Raw genomic sequence first — 17,002 nt, 5'->3', positions numbered from 1 at the left:
CAAAACTCAGTGATTTTATAGGGGGCTTTTAACGTTTCTTTTTAATAGGCGACTCAAAAATTAATCGCCGGCAATTAGCTGAAAAATGTTTCATCGTGAAATTTGTCAATTTATTGTAGGTGATTGTTTCAGGGCCTGCCAGTTAAATTCGTGAATGTTTATGGCTTTCAAATGTGCCGCATAAAATGTATAATTTTTAGTATGATTTTTATTTCAAAACGAGCCGCGGCATTTTCCATCGTTTTGGTCTCAACGTTTTCACTGGAGGTTTTTTTAGGACGTCTCCAGTTTTTCTCTTCTCTTTGCTTTAGCAACTGCTCATACCAGGAGATTTCATGAACAGTTGAGAAGTCGCAATTCGGATGTAACGCAATATTTTTGCCTAAACAGTGAATTTTGTCATATTAGTTGAGCACCACCCTGCATAAAAGTGAGCGAAACCAAAATTCTGTGGATATCGAAATACTGTTTCAAGGGACTATTGAACAGCCACACTTCTCATTGTTCTGGCAATTAGCAAAATCAGAATAAAATTTGCATTGTCTGCATCCATGCACAATGGCGTCTTAAAATGAAGTATAAAATATTCATGCAAAATCTGCCACTGAATATTATTGACGAAAATTACATAAACCCAGACAAGAAGCATCACTTGCAGCCGTAAACCAAGAGTTTCAATTAGGCTCAAGTTGGTTTATGCATAGGTTTAGTGCACAATAATCCGACATTTCCATTTAGAGGGCTCTTCGACTGTTCCAACTTAACTATTGCAGCGGAATACAACATAGTAAAAATTTTACATTCGGCAATGAATTAAATTAGCTTACATATACATGCATGTGGAGTAAAGTTCAGCGAACCCAATTGAATGGGTCGTCATATTTACGAAACATATTAAGCAATTAGTTGGAGTGCCTGACGCTAATTCAATGAATTAGCCAGATATTTTGCGTATGTAATGAAAAAGAATTTCAATCCCAGTATTTGGAGGTACAAAGCGCTCCACTTTTAAATAGAGACATGTTTACTGGCAAAGTAATATTTCACTGTTACAAGTCGGAATTAGGATGGTTTGAGTAAATGTTTTATGTAACGGGCTGGTAGAGTAATGAACCGTTCAGAGAGGCGAAACGAAGAGTTCTTGATTTTTCACCGGGAAATGTCAAAGAAGCTGGCTTAATAACTGCAAAGAGAAAAATCCGGCTCGGTATTTTCAACAGCAGAAGTGGCTCAATAAAATACCGAAAGCGAGACATTTCACTCCTCATGTTCGGTTTATTATGTAATAGAGTGAGCGAATACATTACACGTTCTATGCGAGGCGTGAAGCAACCATCAAAAGGAACGAACTGCAAGAACTCTCTTAGCTATTTGATGTTTTTTGCGTGTTGAAGTGAGTTCAATTCGTTTTTGGTTCCCTTGCTAAATATTTCAGTTATTTGATTTTATCAACATTTTGCCAAATCATGTGTCTGGTTTTATTTCGCATTTTTACCAGTTTTATATAAAGTTTTTGAACATTTCAATGGAGATTAATTTCAGTCAATTTCGATTTCTCGATCGATTGCCTGAAGAATCCAATTTAAAACATCATTTTCAAGGAAACGAAGTTTTTTTCAAGTTATAGTTTCAAGGAATGGCCTCGAAAGTCGATCTCTTTTGATAAATGTATTTTTATTACCAGAAGAAAGGAATAATTAATATTTCCAGTTCATTTGAAGCGGTTACAATCCAATCTTCAAATGAGGAAATATGTCATATCTTGCTTATTATAGGACCAAGCGCTTTATTTATGCAAATTGGGAAACTTTTTAGGTCGTAAACAATACATTAAGGTCAATAAGCAGGCATGTGAAATTTTGACTTTCGGTTTACAATTTTATAAGGGGTAGAGATCGATTTTCTGAAAAAATATTAATTTTGTCAAAATCTTATCTTATGACCCCATCATTTTTCATTAAAGAACGGTAGAATTGCAACGAATACATAGAATAATACGTTAGAAGCTGGTTTTTAGAGGTTTTTAAGCGGTCGRAGTAAATAACCGACGATATCTTCGATATTATAGCCGCAAACACACAGTTCTAAGGTCGAAAATAATTCAATTAACTCAAGAAACCTACATGTGGAACTTAGATTTTGGCCTACATTTTCATTAGGGGTAGAAGTSAAATTTWTRAAAAAATGTTATCTCTCTAAACGCCACGAATTCCGCACCATTTTCAGCAAAATAAGGCGATGAATCCAACGAGTTCATTGTAAAACACGCTGGAAGCTTCAGATCCGAAAAACTGGACATTTTTCGACAAAACAGTAGAGATCAAGTTTTAAAGCCGTGAATTTCTCCACAATACTTATAGCAAATCCATAGCTTACTGAAGTCGCTTACTTCAAATAGAAACCAAACATTATAATACTAACACTATAGCACAGTTGACAAAACAAAGAGTTATCTATTGCAAACTTAAATCTAACAAAAACTGAGAAAATCGAATAATAAAACTAAAAAATCTCTATATACAATTAGAATATAAACTTTTCCTTTCACAGAAACCTTCATTTATTTATAAAAAAACGTTACCACTCCAACTAGGGTGGCAATTATTCCCTTTCAGTCTAGCTAAACATTTTTTTTTGGGCGCAATATTTTGCAATCTTTGCAAAGGTCGTTAATGGGCTTTTACGTGCTCAAGCACAAACCTAAATAAGGAAGAATTATGTTTGTTATAAAACCTGCCTCACATTGAGAGGCCTTTTGAAGTCAGCAAGTTAACAAAGAAACCACAATCATTACTCATTAGTTAAACCCCTGGGTCATGGGTTAAAGCACATACGAACGAGTTTATTTTCAAACAAGCTAATTTCTCTGAAGTTCCTGATTATATGATTTTCTATTTGAGAAACTGACTGAGTCTTTACTTGAAATGAAATGACTAAAGCAGTAAAACCAAAACTTTACTCAAAAAGGCGAGTTTTTTACGTATTCGCGCCTACATTTTTCACATGCATGCGTTTAAAATTGATCAAAATCAATTCCTGTTTATCAATTAAAATTTATCAATTAAAATTTAATTGATAAATAAAGACAATAAATGACTGAAACCCCGGAATTGATTTTGATTTGGAACAAAGTCAGGAGAGTATGTACAATTGAAAATTGATGCTTTATAGCGAAAATTAATTATTTGATAAATAAACATATAAATACAAAATCCGTTGATGGAAATCAACGGCACTAAACAGTTTCTTCGCGTAATTTATTCACAATTACATAAGGCTACGTACTAAAGATTCTAAAAGTTCGGAGGCTTCCGATGTTTCAAACTTTCAAATATTTCGTTTATAAAAAACCAGATTTGGCCCCCAAACGAACGTCCTGTTCCTCAAKSAATTCAATCTCCATCCTGCAATTCAAAAATTTGTATTTTTTATTATTGGATGCTTTTCATCTAATTCATTTCTACTCCAGCGGACCAAAGCTCTGGACTGAATCGTACAATCATTTATGATCCAACTTTTAAGTATTCCATCGATAGTTCTTGATAAAAAAAACTTAAAAAACTGTAGTTTTCATAAACTTGGGAAATTGATTGTATTTTTGTTGCAGATGCACTGTTTTTTAAGTCCCACCCCTCCATCCATTGCAGAATCCACTTTTATGTTTTGTTTTTCGTTGTTGAACAAATCGACTTTTTAAGTCCATCGATCCACTTAAAACGTTGCAAAATATACTGTTCCGTTCATTTTTTCACTGACGAAAAAATCAGTTTTGTACGTTAACCCTCGCATAGGTTCGAACGATAATACCGTAACTACGTAATAATCCATTATTGCAACGGCTTAACGCAGCTTTAGACCTTGCTAGAGGGCCCGACGTGTAAAATAATTTTTCAGCAGAGTTAGCCGGGAACTCATGTGAAAAATAATCGCCAGCCTATGGCATTTAAAGGCCCAGAATGGCAGTGAACAGAATGAAACAGTTTCCACCGATTTTACGCTCGGAATTTAGAAAAGCGATTAAAATGCTTGATTTGCCGTTTGGCGGCACTAGATTTGCACGAGAAATCGACAGTTTTTTGGTGCAAATATGTTGGTCAGACCCCGTTTGAGTCCAGATCAGAAAAAAATAAGCTTAGAGGCATTTATTTTTAATAAAACTGCTATAACTTAGCCAGATTTATAATAAGAAGATCTCAAACCTTCCCGACGACTGGAATCTCCTTTCCACCGAATATTATCAGCACGAGCTATACAACTCCAGTACATCGGACTTTACGGTTGCCTTATTCCATTATAAGGCTATCAGGCTCAAGTTTATTAAGGGCTTAAACACAAAATCATGCAGAAACATTGACCACCTTCGAGGTTTCCGGAAATGGAATCCCGGAAGGCCACGTTATTGGAACATGTCTTCAGGAAGTAATCTGGCTCGATGTACAGCGGTAATCCAGGAGAATGGCACGTTAGGGGAGAGGCCTCAATTTCAAATGATATATGCTGCAACAGTGTGAAGGTTTTACTCGTAAATCCGAGAGCAATTTGAGCGTGGAAACTTGAAGATGGCAGTTGAAGAAGAGCGTTCGATGCCAAGTGGACCAAACTGGGATATACCGGTTTAGTTGAGGAAATCGTATGCCCTTCAAAGCCGCTTTTTCAGATTCATAGAGTGTTTTCTATTTCAGATTCATAGAGTGCTCTTGTAGTGTGTGAGTGTCAAATTTTGCATTAAAAATTGCCAAGTTTTAAATAACTAAATACTGAAAGGGTCACGAAATAAAAAAAATCTTTACCCTCAAATCCTGCAATTTAAGTAATATAAGCCTTAAAAGAAAGGATAAATCCGGCACATTTGCACTAGAATAGGGAGTTTTCATTGTATCCAAAATTCCTATAAACTGAACACTAATCTATGGTAATATATATTGTATATGAAAGATTAAATAAGTTTATACTATCTATCTATTGCTATTTTGTTAAATATTTAATAAACAAATTCAGCTAAAATTCAAATCATTCATGAATCTCTAAAACGCAATCCTATTGTGTTGTGACGTCTCTGCTCATATAAATGGCGAATTGTTTACGTTATGTGCATAGTGTTTAGTTGTGTGGTTGTGTTTCATTAATTATTTTGAGGATTTAAATAATTTATGTTTTGTGTTAAACTAAAAAATGGCTTTAGAAGGAGTCCTTAAAGCGTCAACAAACAATTTACCATGTGTACATATTTTTATGGGTACCGAATTTTTAAAAAGCGACGAACGCTTTAATTCAGCCGAATTTTAGGGTGTCAAAGCAGCAGCGTAAGTAAAAATCCGTACATTTATTATTAGTTACTCTCTACTTAATATACTAATCTGTGTGTATTGGTTTAAATTAGGTAAATAATATATAGAATCTCACTTATTTAACTTAACCTAACCTATACACATGGCTGCTTTAAAAGTAAAATGAACTCTTAAATTTGTATTTTGGGCATCACAAGAACAATACGGTGATATCGGATATGTGGAATTGAAACACGAGGGTTCTTTGCGCACTGTACAAGGTAGAATTTTCCCAGAACACAGAGTACGATCGAAGGCATATTATGTCTGCCTCATCATTAGCTTTTTCTTCGCACTTTCATTAAAATGATCCTCGCAACAAAAAAACATTGATTTTGATTTAGGAACATCACTTCTAGCTGCTTTGAACCATACATCTTTACGTGCATAATCATGGGGAACGGTTAAAAAGGAGTTTCTTTGGAGCACTTATTGAGCTATTCTTGCATTCTGGCACAAAACACCACTTATTTTGTGATCCATACATGTCACTATTTTCCATTATGCAAGATAATAATAATCAATAAAATAATGATAATCACAATAACTTATATAATAAAACAAAGCTGCGTAAACAACAAAATAAACACGAGACACTTTGTTGATATGACCTGCTACGTCACAATCGGGATAGGCAACCGACGATACGAATTCGGCGTGTTTGGCGGAAAATATCTGATTTGAATTTAAATTCGCTTTAAAATTATTATGGAGACTTTTTTTCCAAAAAAAATATATCAGTGTAATGTTTGCCATAATTACTTTCTATATATCAACATTAAAAAAAAGTGAAAACACCCTATTGTGATGGTTTAAAATACCATGGTATTTGGGCGGGCAAATGTAACAGAAATTTTACCCCAAATTTCAATTTCTAATAAAAGCGACATTAAATTCGCATCGCACTAAAACCGAATAATTGAATTATTGCGGATAATAAACATAATCATAACTATCCGTAAACGAGCGCCATTTCAAGGTACGAATTAAACGATAAATTTCAATCAACACAGTGGGAAGAATTATAACGAATATTTATTGTGATGCTTTGTTCATTGGTATTTAGTTTGCATTAACGAACAAAACCCCATCGGTACAACCCCAACCCGGTTAACCGCAAGTAAATTGAGCGCTTCTCTGGCACAATCGCAGCCAGAACATTAGCGTATAAAAACCAACATGCGAAACACAAAACTATCGAAACTGTCGAACACTAAAGAGGATTACCCGGCACATCTACTAACCCGAGAGAAAAACAAAGATATAACCGTTTTGGGAAAGAAAAATGTCCTTATTTTCATGTTGGATCGGCAACACAAACCCGAATTTATTACCTTGTTTTGACGAAGGAAAATACACTCAACTTAAAGTTAAATACACTACTTGTACATCCGTATTCAATTCGGGACTTTAGTTGGAGCTTAACGGTCCACCGCCCCGAGTTTAACTTCAATTTTGCGAATTTTTAAATAAGGACTGGATGATCTTCATTGGATATTCAGTAAATATGGGGGTTTTGAAAGCTGTATTAAACCAACTAACGTCTGTCCAAAATTGGGTAACGAAAAATTAAAAAAAACAATGTAGGAAGTTTCACACTAAAGAAAATAGGTTAGTCTTGAAACTTAACTGTAAAGTGGGAGGATTTTTAGAGATTAGTTGGCCGAAAAGTCGAGGATATTGGGTATACATTTCATTTGCTTCCGCTGTAATAAACCGATTTGATCGTTGTTGCCTTGGGAATTTTTCACTGAAAGGCCCGAATCTTCAGTTTAACGATTTGCTAATTAATAATACAAATTTTCCGTGTAAATACCGCAACATTTGCAAGCTGTAGCTGGCACCGATTCCTCAGGAACAAACAAAAGTCGCCAAATTAACGCCCAAACGCAAACATGGGGTTGTCTATTTGCGAACCCCAATAAAACCGAATTTAATATTTGCCGTTGTATCCCCCCATTCATCGAGATAAGCAGAAAGAAATGCACTAAATTGGATTTTTATTTGAGTATCAAATGAAAACCACCGAGTCGTTTAAAGGCTAATAAAACGGTGGATCGTTTAGAGTTTTCCAGGCATTCAGCGCATTTTATTGCATCTTTAATTTTGGAAATTCGCCTCGGTTTTGTTTAGTTTATTGATTTCGATATTATCAGCCAATTTTACGCGAAATTAACTCATTTGGATGCTTTTGCGCCAGTTTAGACGTCTACAGGTTAAATCGAATCTTAAATGCACAGAGCAATGAATAACTATGTTATTCATATGAGAAACTAGGATTATAAAATGGCAAATGTTCCCCAAAAGACACAGTTTCGAACCCATTAACTACATTTTGGCTTCTACTACTGGTCTTTGGAATAACTACCAATTGATAAAAAACGTCGTTGGATTTTTCCTAATGGGAAATAAAGGGTCAAACTTTTTATCACGGATGAAATGAACAAAAAAACATTATTAAAATCGGTTATTTCGAATGCTTCAAACTGGATCTAGAACTTTAACAATAAATTATCATCGTCTCCAATTTACTAGACTTTTAGAATTTCGTCCAGTTTCCCAGGCTCTATTTTCAGTTTTCTTAATAATTCATGGGGAAAACGTCGGTAAATACATGTGAAAAAAGAAGATAAACAGTTTAATGTCAATCAATCTTCGTTCGAATTGTTTATCAGCATCAATTTTTCGTTTATACGTTAGACGGGCTAAGAAGGATGACTACTAGCAGGTCTGCTAAAATTGGCTTTCGCTGCTTTGCCATATTAATCGTTGTAATTAAATTAACGTTCATTGTATATACTTTCCTGACTGTGTTTCAATTCAAAATCAAAATTAATTCTTGGTTAACGAGAGTAATTATAATAAGAGAAATGTCCGTGAAATGATACAGATTAAAAAACATAACAATGCTATGAATTTCAGATCGGATACCGACAATCTTAGCTCAGTATATTTATCTTAGCTCATTAATTAAATGAAATAGACATAGAATATTAACTAACACCCGGTATATTGAAGAATTTTGCAAACCAAAAATAATATCCTCAGAATGCAAAGAAAAATAGCTGAAAGTAAAAGAAATCAATATAAACAGTATTTTATTCGCTTTGTGTCCAAAATGGACAAAATTAATACTCCAAATGTATGCCAAGGCTTAAAGCAGCAACAACGCTACACATGTAAGTAAAAACATTTAAGTATCTGAACAAAGAATTCTAGTCTCTTCCCAAATTTGATTGTCCTGACTAATCACCTGTTAGGGCTAATTAATTTTAGAATGTTTTAAAGTATTGCAATTGTGATGTATTTTAATGTGTGATATGATGAGGCTGTTGACGAACTGTGGTTGTTTTTTAAATTAATGAAATTTTTTTAACTATCCGTTATTTTAGAAAAACTGATGATGGTGGAAATATACACTGAAACGTATTTTAATTGATAAATAGAGACAATAAATGACTGAAACCCAGGAATTAATTTTGATTTGGAATTAAATTAACGTATAATAGAGAAGTTGGTACGCGCGACGTGTAAATGCATCTGTTGGAACAATTCCGAGTGTGAGTGAGGAAATATTGCGAAAAATAAACCGAGACAGTAAAGACATACAACCGCATTAAGCCGATTAAAAAGTATTGAGCTTTCGAAATCCCCTAAATCTCCATATCCCCAATATCTGTCTGCGAAGTGGAAGCGGAAAAGCAGTTAAATATAGCAGTCATATGAAATGGGTCCAGTGGGACTTTTTATTCCTCCGCTTTTGCCTTGTGCGTTTTGCAAATAAGATGAAATTTAAATTACTTTAATTACATGGTCATTCTTCATCTGAGTGGCGGATCGAAAATAATTAAACCTGTGGATACTTTAAATTCGTTTCCAGATATAAATCCCATCTAGAATGGCCCGGAAAATATTTTCTCCGTCAGCTCGGGTCTCAGTCCGAAGAATTTTTTTGGCCGTTCAGAGTCTCTGGCTTTTGAAAACCCCCCCGACTCGATGTTCTTTTTCTCGTTCAGACATTTGACATTGATGAATGACCACGACGTTTTATTTTTGCGGTTTCATTTCGTGCCCCAGTGTGTTTATAATACGACATGGGTGGACGGTGCGTTCGGCTGTAACGAATGTTTTTCGGGTCGGGAAAAGTCCGCATTTTCGGAAAAAAAACGAGAATTGTTTTCCTGGCTTGTAAGTCATGTGGTTAGTCGGTTAGGCAGTGGATTAATCTGATTAGGAGCTAGGAGGCGGAAGTTTCGTGGAACGCCCCTCTAAGTTTAATGCGGTTATTGTTTTTGGCAAGAAATATACTTCAACTAGGGATCCGGACCGGAACCGATATGGACCCAAAACCGGAACGGAACCGTTTTTTTTGAACCGGAACCGTAACGGAATCCATATTTGATATTAGCACACTTAGGTGCTGAATCGGAACCGAAATACTGTATTTCGGTTTTTTCGGTGTTTTTTCGCTTCTGCTTGTAACGCTTGAAAGAAATTACTGTACATTTTACAAGAAAATTGAAAATAATCCTTGCTGGGTAATTTTTGGACCCTCGGTATAAGGTAGTTTTAGACTACAATCAAGTAGAAAGAGCCAAAGCACATTTAAAGTCGTTATGGACTAGACTGATATTCTTCAAAGAGTGCAATTCTTCTAATTTTAAATATGACTCTGACCAACACGATATGGAAACTGAACATCTAATTCATCAAGCGATGAAATGGAACTCTTTTTGAGACATAAAGACTCACAGCAAAAATTTTTAAAAGGAATTAATCAGCACGAATTTTCTTCACAAGGTTCATTTGTAGCCCTTAACAAAATTGAAAATATTTTAAATTCCTATAAAGTGGAACACAGCCACATACGCTTACGGAAAAATGAAACGATTTTTGATTTCTGGAAAAGAAAGAAAGAACTTAATCCCGAGTTATACATGCTTGCTCAAGTATTATTAAGCGTACAGGTAACTCAAGTTAGTGTTGAGAGGTTATTCTTAGGACTCAAATTTTTGTTGCCGCCTTCGAGGTCAAATATTAAAGAAAAAAATTTAGAGGAACAATTATTTGTGAGGGCGAACCGACTTTTCAATCGAAAAGATCAAACACCGTACGTCTATACACTATTTTTTAAATTCTTTTTTAAGTTGAGTTATTTTAGTTTTTCGATCACCAACAAAGAAACATTTGAAATTGAAATGTTGGACAAAAGCAACTCCTCAAAAGATGGTGAAGACATGAACCAGGAAGAACAATGTTTAAACGAAAATAAGAGTGAAAGAAGAGGAATTGACGAAGTTATGGACCTGAGTAAAAACGGAAAGAAGAGAAAAGCGCTAAAGTCAGAAAATTCATTGACAAATTACTTTTCAAAAATACGATTAAACTAAGTTTTGTATGGGAGTCTTTATTGCAATGTTGTTCCATTTGATGTTACCGGTGGATGAATTTCAATCCTTGTGTGGGGTTGCTAGTCTTGCTACACTCCTACCCCTTAGCATACAACCAGCCAAAGTACCGTATGAAGCAGTGGATAGTTTGCGCATCTTTTATCTTGTATAATACAACAAGCAAAGAAAAAGATAGTGAGATTCCTAATTAGGGTATCTTTGTCCTCGTTCGTTGTTATATAAAGATTTTGGAACCGGAACCGGAACGGAACCAAATTGGAAATTATTTTCTAAACCGGAACCGTAACGGAACTGAAATTTTAAATTTTGCCTTGGACCGAACCGGTCCTCAAGTTGTCCTCTATTTTTTAGGTGTCAGAATTGTCAGTCCGAGCCACAAGAAGTCTTTAGATAAATTGGATGACTTGAATTGAAAAGCAACATTTTGCATTTGAAAATACTTTGGGGTTTGGTTGATTCGCCATATTCCACATGCTGTTGTTGTTCCTCACTTTTTGCTTGTTATCACTTTTACTTTTGGAAATACATGCTGTTTTAAAATTTTTTTTTGCTTTATTTTTTCATTAGAAAAAGTCAGAGGTGCAGTCTAAATTCATTCTCTAAGAATAGTAGTAAACTGAAGAATTACAGTATTTAATTAAATCGTTTAAACCAGTTTTATTCAGCTCATAATTATCTTTGGACGCTGCACAAAGAACTAACATCGAACTAACAAGACAGATGAAGATAGAAGTGCCAAAATCAACCATACAAAAAAGTTAAGAAATAATGCATCATTTCTAACTGTGATAGTAATTTAATCAAGAGTGATTTAATGTAATGGAAAACTCTAGAAGGAGCGAAGCACTAAAGTGAATTTAAACTCGCACTGAAAATCAAATAATTGGAAGCTCTGATGAACCACTTTTAGAGAGAAAACTAAATAACAAGCATTGACTGTCTAGGCAGGTTTATTGTAAGCCCCAGTTTCTTTGAACGAAAAACTACAAAATCCCATAGCAATTATTAAAGGGAGGATTTTGTAAATGAAGTGAATACAAAATTGGTTTGAAATGGAAACTTCATTTTGGAATTAAATCAGCTCAGTTTTAGGGACTGACCAGCGATCAGCCAAAAATCATCTACTTGAAACATAGAAAAAAACGCCACACAGAACTAAATACAAATATAAAAATGAAAACTAAAATTTCAGTCCGATTATCAATGGGATGTCAACACAAACTAACTCAAACCTACGCCCCAGGCAAATACAAATCAATCAATGTAATTGTTACTAAGTAGACTCTTTTATTGTAACTGCAGTAATTTAAATTACAAATAAGATACTTTGTATTACACACATAAATTAATAGATCAAAAGGTTAATATACTCTGCAAGGATCAACATCATGTCGATGTAATTTAATTGTAGGGGAGACACGAATTGTTAATTTGTGTAAAGACAATGTTAATTGGGACAGCACTAGATATGAGTGCGCGTAAGCTGTGTGGGAGCAAAGCCTACAGTTTACAATAAAATGTAAAATAAAGCTCATATTTCTTTAACTGTGAAACATTTTCAACCTACCCAGACTTCCCCTACACTGATATTATGCATATTTAAATGCTTTTCTAAAAACTTAAAGCACTTATTTGCTCCTGAGTTTTACCACGACCGAGAACTCGTTGACCGCGTTTTGGTTCGCAAAAATGGTACTTTCGATTGAAAGATTTGTCGGGAAAGTGGCGGTTGTTACAGGAGCATCTTCTGGAATTGGTGCTGGTATTGTAGAAGCGTTAGTGTCTAATGGATTAATTGTAAGTCCAGCAAAATATATTTCCAGTTTCTTGGTACTCGTTAAAACCGAAGTTAATTTATGTGTTAAACAAGTCCTTGATCTTTAATCAATCATATTTATTGTGAATAGCAAATGTGTCAGCACGTTAATACCTAGTCAATTTTGGTATATAATGTATGCAAGGTTAGGCGGTGCTTTTTTACATAGAAAGTAAAGGAAAAATAGCCAAACATGTTGACTTTTGTCAGTGTTGCCCGGTTTTGATTATCAACTGGAAATGTGCTTCACATAAGCAGAGTGCATTAAGAACATATTTATTGCGATAAAGTTGTTCATGCAGTTCATCTCAGAGCTTCCCCGGGCGAAAATTCAAAAACTTATAACTGCATAATCGGCTCATTTATTAAAACCTAGTGGCTTCCATATTTCTACCGCTTACTTTACAGCCACTTGCAAACTCTGTGCCTTGAAAGTCAAGCTTTCAAACTTCGACTACCCTCATTTGAATTCTGAACTTAAATTCACTTCGATCACTTTCTGATTAGTCAATTTTTCATGAATTATCTATTCACAATAGTCTATAAAGTCTATAAAATGATAACAACTAAAATATAAAATCCAGGTGGCTGGTTTGGGACGAAGAGTTGAAGCTATAGAATCTCTTGCCCAAAAGCTGGCTGGTTCCAAGGGAAAATTGATAGCATTTAAATGCGACATGACTAAAGAAGATGAAATCGTGTCAACTCTTCAGCAGATTATCTCGAAATTGGGACCAATCAGTGTTTTAATCAACAATGCCGGTCTGTCTCGAACCGGATCCCTAATCAATGGCGACCCAAAGTCATGGAAAACTGTTTTAGGTATTAAGTATTAGCATATGAAAGTGTTTTTAATGAGAAACAGACAGTTACAAATGCAGTTATCAAACGACCAATACCCATGAGACTTAACATATTTTCAACAGAACAATAAATTTTCAACCCTAATAAATGTTGTAGAAACGAATGTTTTGGGCCTGTGCATTGCAACCAAACAGGCAATCCAGAACATGATTGCGAACCAAACGTTGGGTCACATAATTCATATCAATAGCGTAGTTGGTCATACCGTTATGAATATACCGGGATTTGACATGTATGGACCTTCCAAATATGCAGTTACCGCGTTAGCCGAAACTTTGCGATTGGAAATAAATAGAGAAAAACTACAAATTAAAATCACCGTGAGTATCAATTAAAAAATATATTATAAACAGAACGATGTTACATGGACTGTTACCGTTTTGCAGAGTGTCAGTCCTGGATATGTTAAGACAAATTTCGAATTTCCCATTAACGTGGATAATATGCTTGGACTAGAATCAGAAGATGTAGCTGATGCTGTTATTTACGCCTTGTCCACACCACCGCATGTAAATGTGAGTTACATTTAATTCAAATAGAACAGAATACACGCACTCGGATGCGAATAACTCAAATTTTCCCCTATTTTTTAGGTGTCAGAATTGTCAGTACGAGCCACAGGAAGCCTTTAGATAAATTCGATGAATCAAATTGAGAAGCAACATTTTGCATTTGAAAATACTTTGGGGTTTGGTTGATTCGCCATATTTCACATGCTGTTGTTGTTCCTCACTTTTTGCTTGTTATCACTTTTACTTTTGGTAATACATGCTGTTTTTAAATTTCCTTTGCTTTATTTTTTCATTGGAAAAAGTCAGAGGTGCAGTCTAAATTAATTCTCTAAGAATAGTAGTAAACTGAAGAATTACAGTATTTAATTAAATCGTTTAAACCGGTTTTGGTCAGCTCATAATTATCTTTGGACGCTGCACAAAGAACTAACATCGAACTAACAAGACAGATGAAGATAGAAGTGCCAAAATAAACCATACCGAAAAGTTAAGACATAATGCATCATTTCTAACTGTGACAATAATTTAACCAAGAGTGACTTAATGTAATGGAAAACTCTAGTTCTAAAATCAAATAATTGGGAGCTCTGATGAGCCACTTTTAGAGAGAAAACTAAAAAACAAGCATTGACTGTCCAGACAGGTTTATTGTAAGCCCCAGTTTCTTTGAATGAAAAACTACAAAATCTCATAGCAATTATTAAAGGGTGGATTTTGTAAATGAAGTGAGTACAAAATTGGTTTGAAATGGAAACTTCATTTTGGAATTAAATCAGTTTTAGGGACTGACCGGCGATCAGCCAAAAATCATCTACTTAAAACTTAGAAGAAAACGCCACACAGAACTAAATATAAATATCAAAATGAAAACTAAAATTTCAGTCCGATTACCAATGGAATGTCAACCTAAACTAACTCAAAGCTACGCCGCAGGCAAATGCAAATCAATGTAATTGTTACTAAGTAGACTCTTTTATTGCAACTGCAGTAATTTAAATTGCAAATAAGATACTTTGTAGCACACACATCAATTAATGAATCAAAAGGTTAGTATACTCTACAAGGATCAGTCGATGTTATTTAATGGTAGGGGAGACAGGAATTGTTAATTTGTGTAAAGACAATGTTAATTGGAACAGCACCAGCTACGAGTGCGCGTAAGCTGTGGGGGAGCAAAGCTTACATTTTACAATATAATGTAAAATAAAGCTCATATTTCCTTAACTGTGAAAAGTTTGCAACATACCCAGACTTCCCCTACACAGACATCATGCATAGTTAAATGCTTTTCTGAAAACTTGAAGCACTTATTTGCTCCTGACTTTTGCCTTGACCGAGTACTCGTTGACCGCGTTTTGGTTCTCAAAAATGGTACTTTCGATTGAAAGATTTGTCGGGAAAGTGGCGGTTGTTACAGGAGCATCTTCTGGAATTGGTGCTGGTATTGCAGAAGCGTTAGTGTCTAATGGATTAATTGTAAGTCTAACAAAAAGTATTCATTTTTTTGAAGTTAATTTGTGTGTTAAATAATTGAATCATTAATGTTCTCGCTTTGTTGCTTGACTCCTTGATCTTTAAACAATCATATTTATTGTTAATAGCAAATATGTTATCACGTTAAGACCTAGTCAATTGTGGTACATAATTTATGCAATGTTAGGCGGTGCTTTTTCGCATTGAAAGTACATGCGAATGCATCAGCTGGAAATGTGCTTCACATAAGCAGAGTCCATTAAGAAAATATTTATTGCGATAAATGCAGTTCACCTCAGAGCTTCCCGGAGCGAAAATTCAAACACTTTTTTTAATGAATTATCTATTCATAATAGTCTATAAAGTCTATAAAATGATAACAAATAAAATATAAACTCCAGGTGGCTGGTTTGGGAAGAAGAGTTGAAGCAATTGAAGCTTTAGCCCAAAAGCTGGCAGGTGCCAAGGGAAAATTGATTGCATTTGAATGCGACATTACTAAAGAAGATGAAATCGTCTCAACGTTCGAACAGATCATTTCCAAACTAGGGCCAATCAGTGTTTTAATCAACAATGCCGGGCTTTCCCAAAGAGGGTCGTTAATCAACGGCGACCCAAAGTCGTGGAAAACTATTTTAAGTAATATCTTTGCTTAAATTTACACCAGTTTTTTTCGAAAATATCGCGTATTTTTCAACAGATTTGCCTCCATTAATGTTGTAGAAACCAACGTATTGGGATTGTGCATTGCAACCAAACAGGCAATCCAGAACATGATTGCAAACCAAACTCTGGGTCACATAATTCATATCAATAGCGTAGTTGGTCATGCCGTTATGGATCTACCGGGATTTGACATGTATGGACCTTCCAAATATGCAGTTACTGCGTTAGCCGAAACTTTGCGATTGGAAATAAATAGAGAAAAACTACAAATTAAAATCACTGTGAGTATCAATTAAAAAAATATTATAAACAGAACGATGTTACATGGACTGTTACCGTTTTGCAGAGTGTCAGTCCTGGATATGTTAAGACAAATTTCGAATTTGCCAGTGGCATCGAGAATTTTCCAGGACTGGACATCGAAGATGTAGCTGATGCGGTTGTTTATGCTTTATCAACAGCACCCCACGTAAATGTAAGTTATCAGTATTTAATATAATATGTTTCTCTCTAGTTCTACTACTCAAAGTAAGATGCTTATTTTTGTGATCATAGTAATGATTAATAGAGTAAAACATTTTTCAACTCATGAGATTTTGTGGAAAGTTAATATTGTTGTTACACGCTCCGTTGTCAGGCATTTGCAAATTTTAAAGAATTTTTAGAGGAGCTCGATAACGTATTTTTTATAGTATTTTGTATCTGGTAATCTCGTTTTAAATCAAAATCAAAATTAGTTCCTGGATATCTACATATTTCGAATCTAGTTTGAGTTTATCAAAGAACAAAATACCTAAAAAAGTTGTAGATAAGTTCTATATTGTTGAGGCGGATTCATTTTTTTACAAACTTCTTTTTTGGTATTTCGCCTCAAAAATTTTTGTCTTTAAAAAAGACAGAATTTCCTCACGTCTTTTATTACAGATTGATAAA

The 17,002-nt window shown here is 34.6% G+C and overlaps 2 protein-coding genes across 4 annotated transcripts in view; one reads left to right on the top strand and one right to left on the bottom strand.

Annotated features, from left to right (window-relative positions):
* Positions 1–17,002, bottom strand: part of LOC109537509 (putative dipeptidase UREG_03382) — a 154,042-nt gene that overhangs the window by 64,936 nt on the left and 72,104 nt on the right. The window lies entirely within an intron of this gene.
* LOC125503784 (farnesol dehydrogenase-like) overlaps positions 12,351–17,002 on the top strand; it is a 6,114-nt gene continuing 1,462 nt past the window's right edge. The window contains exons 1-5 of one of the 3 annotated variants that reach the window (XM_048664665.1): positions 12,354–12,535; positions 13,139–13,376; positions 13,515–13,738; positions 13,805–13,933; positions 14,012–14,204. In XM_048664665.1, coding sequence (XP_048520622.1) covers positions 12,428–12,535; positions 13,139–13,376; positions 13,515–13,738; positions 13,805–13,933; positions 14,012–14,050 — 738 coding nt within the window. In that variant the 5' untranslated portion in view covers positions 12,354–12,427 and the 3' untranslated portion in view covers positions 14,051–14,204. Of the gene's footprint in view, positions 12,536–13,138; positions 13,377–13,514; positions 13,739–13,804; positions 13,934–14,011; positions 15,407–15,804; positions 16,043–16,126; positions 16,351–16,415; positions 16,545–17,002 lie in introns of those variants that run through there. The other 2 variants (XM_048664667.1, XM_048664666.1) reach the window with 2 other exon arrangements.

Source organism: Dendroctonus ponderosae, unplaced genomic scaffold, assembly GCF_020466585.1.
Source record: "Dendroctonus ponderosae isolate FM_Combo_2020 unplaced genomic scaffold, Dpon_F_20191213v2 Dpon_F_20191213_3, whole genome shotgun sequence".
NCBI lineage: Eukaryota > Metazoa > Arthropoda > Insecta > Coleoptera > Curculionidae > Dendroctonus > Dendroctonus ponderosae.
The sequence above is the reverse complement of the archived record's forward strand: the minus strand, read 5'-3'. Positions and strand labels throughout refer to the sequence as shown.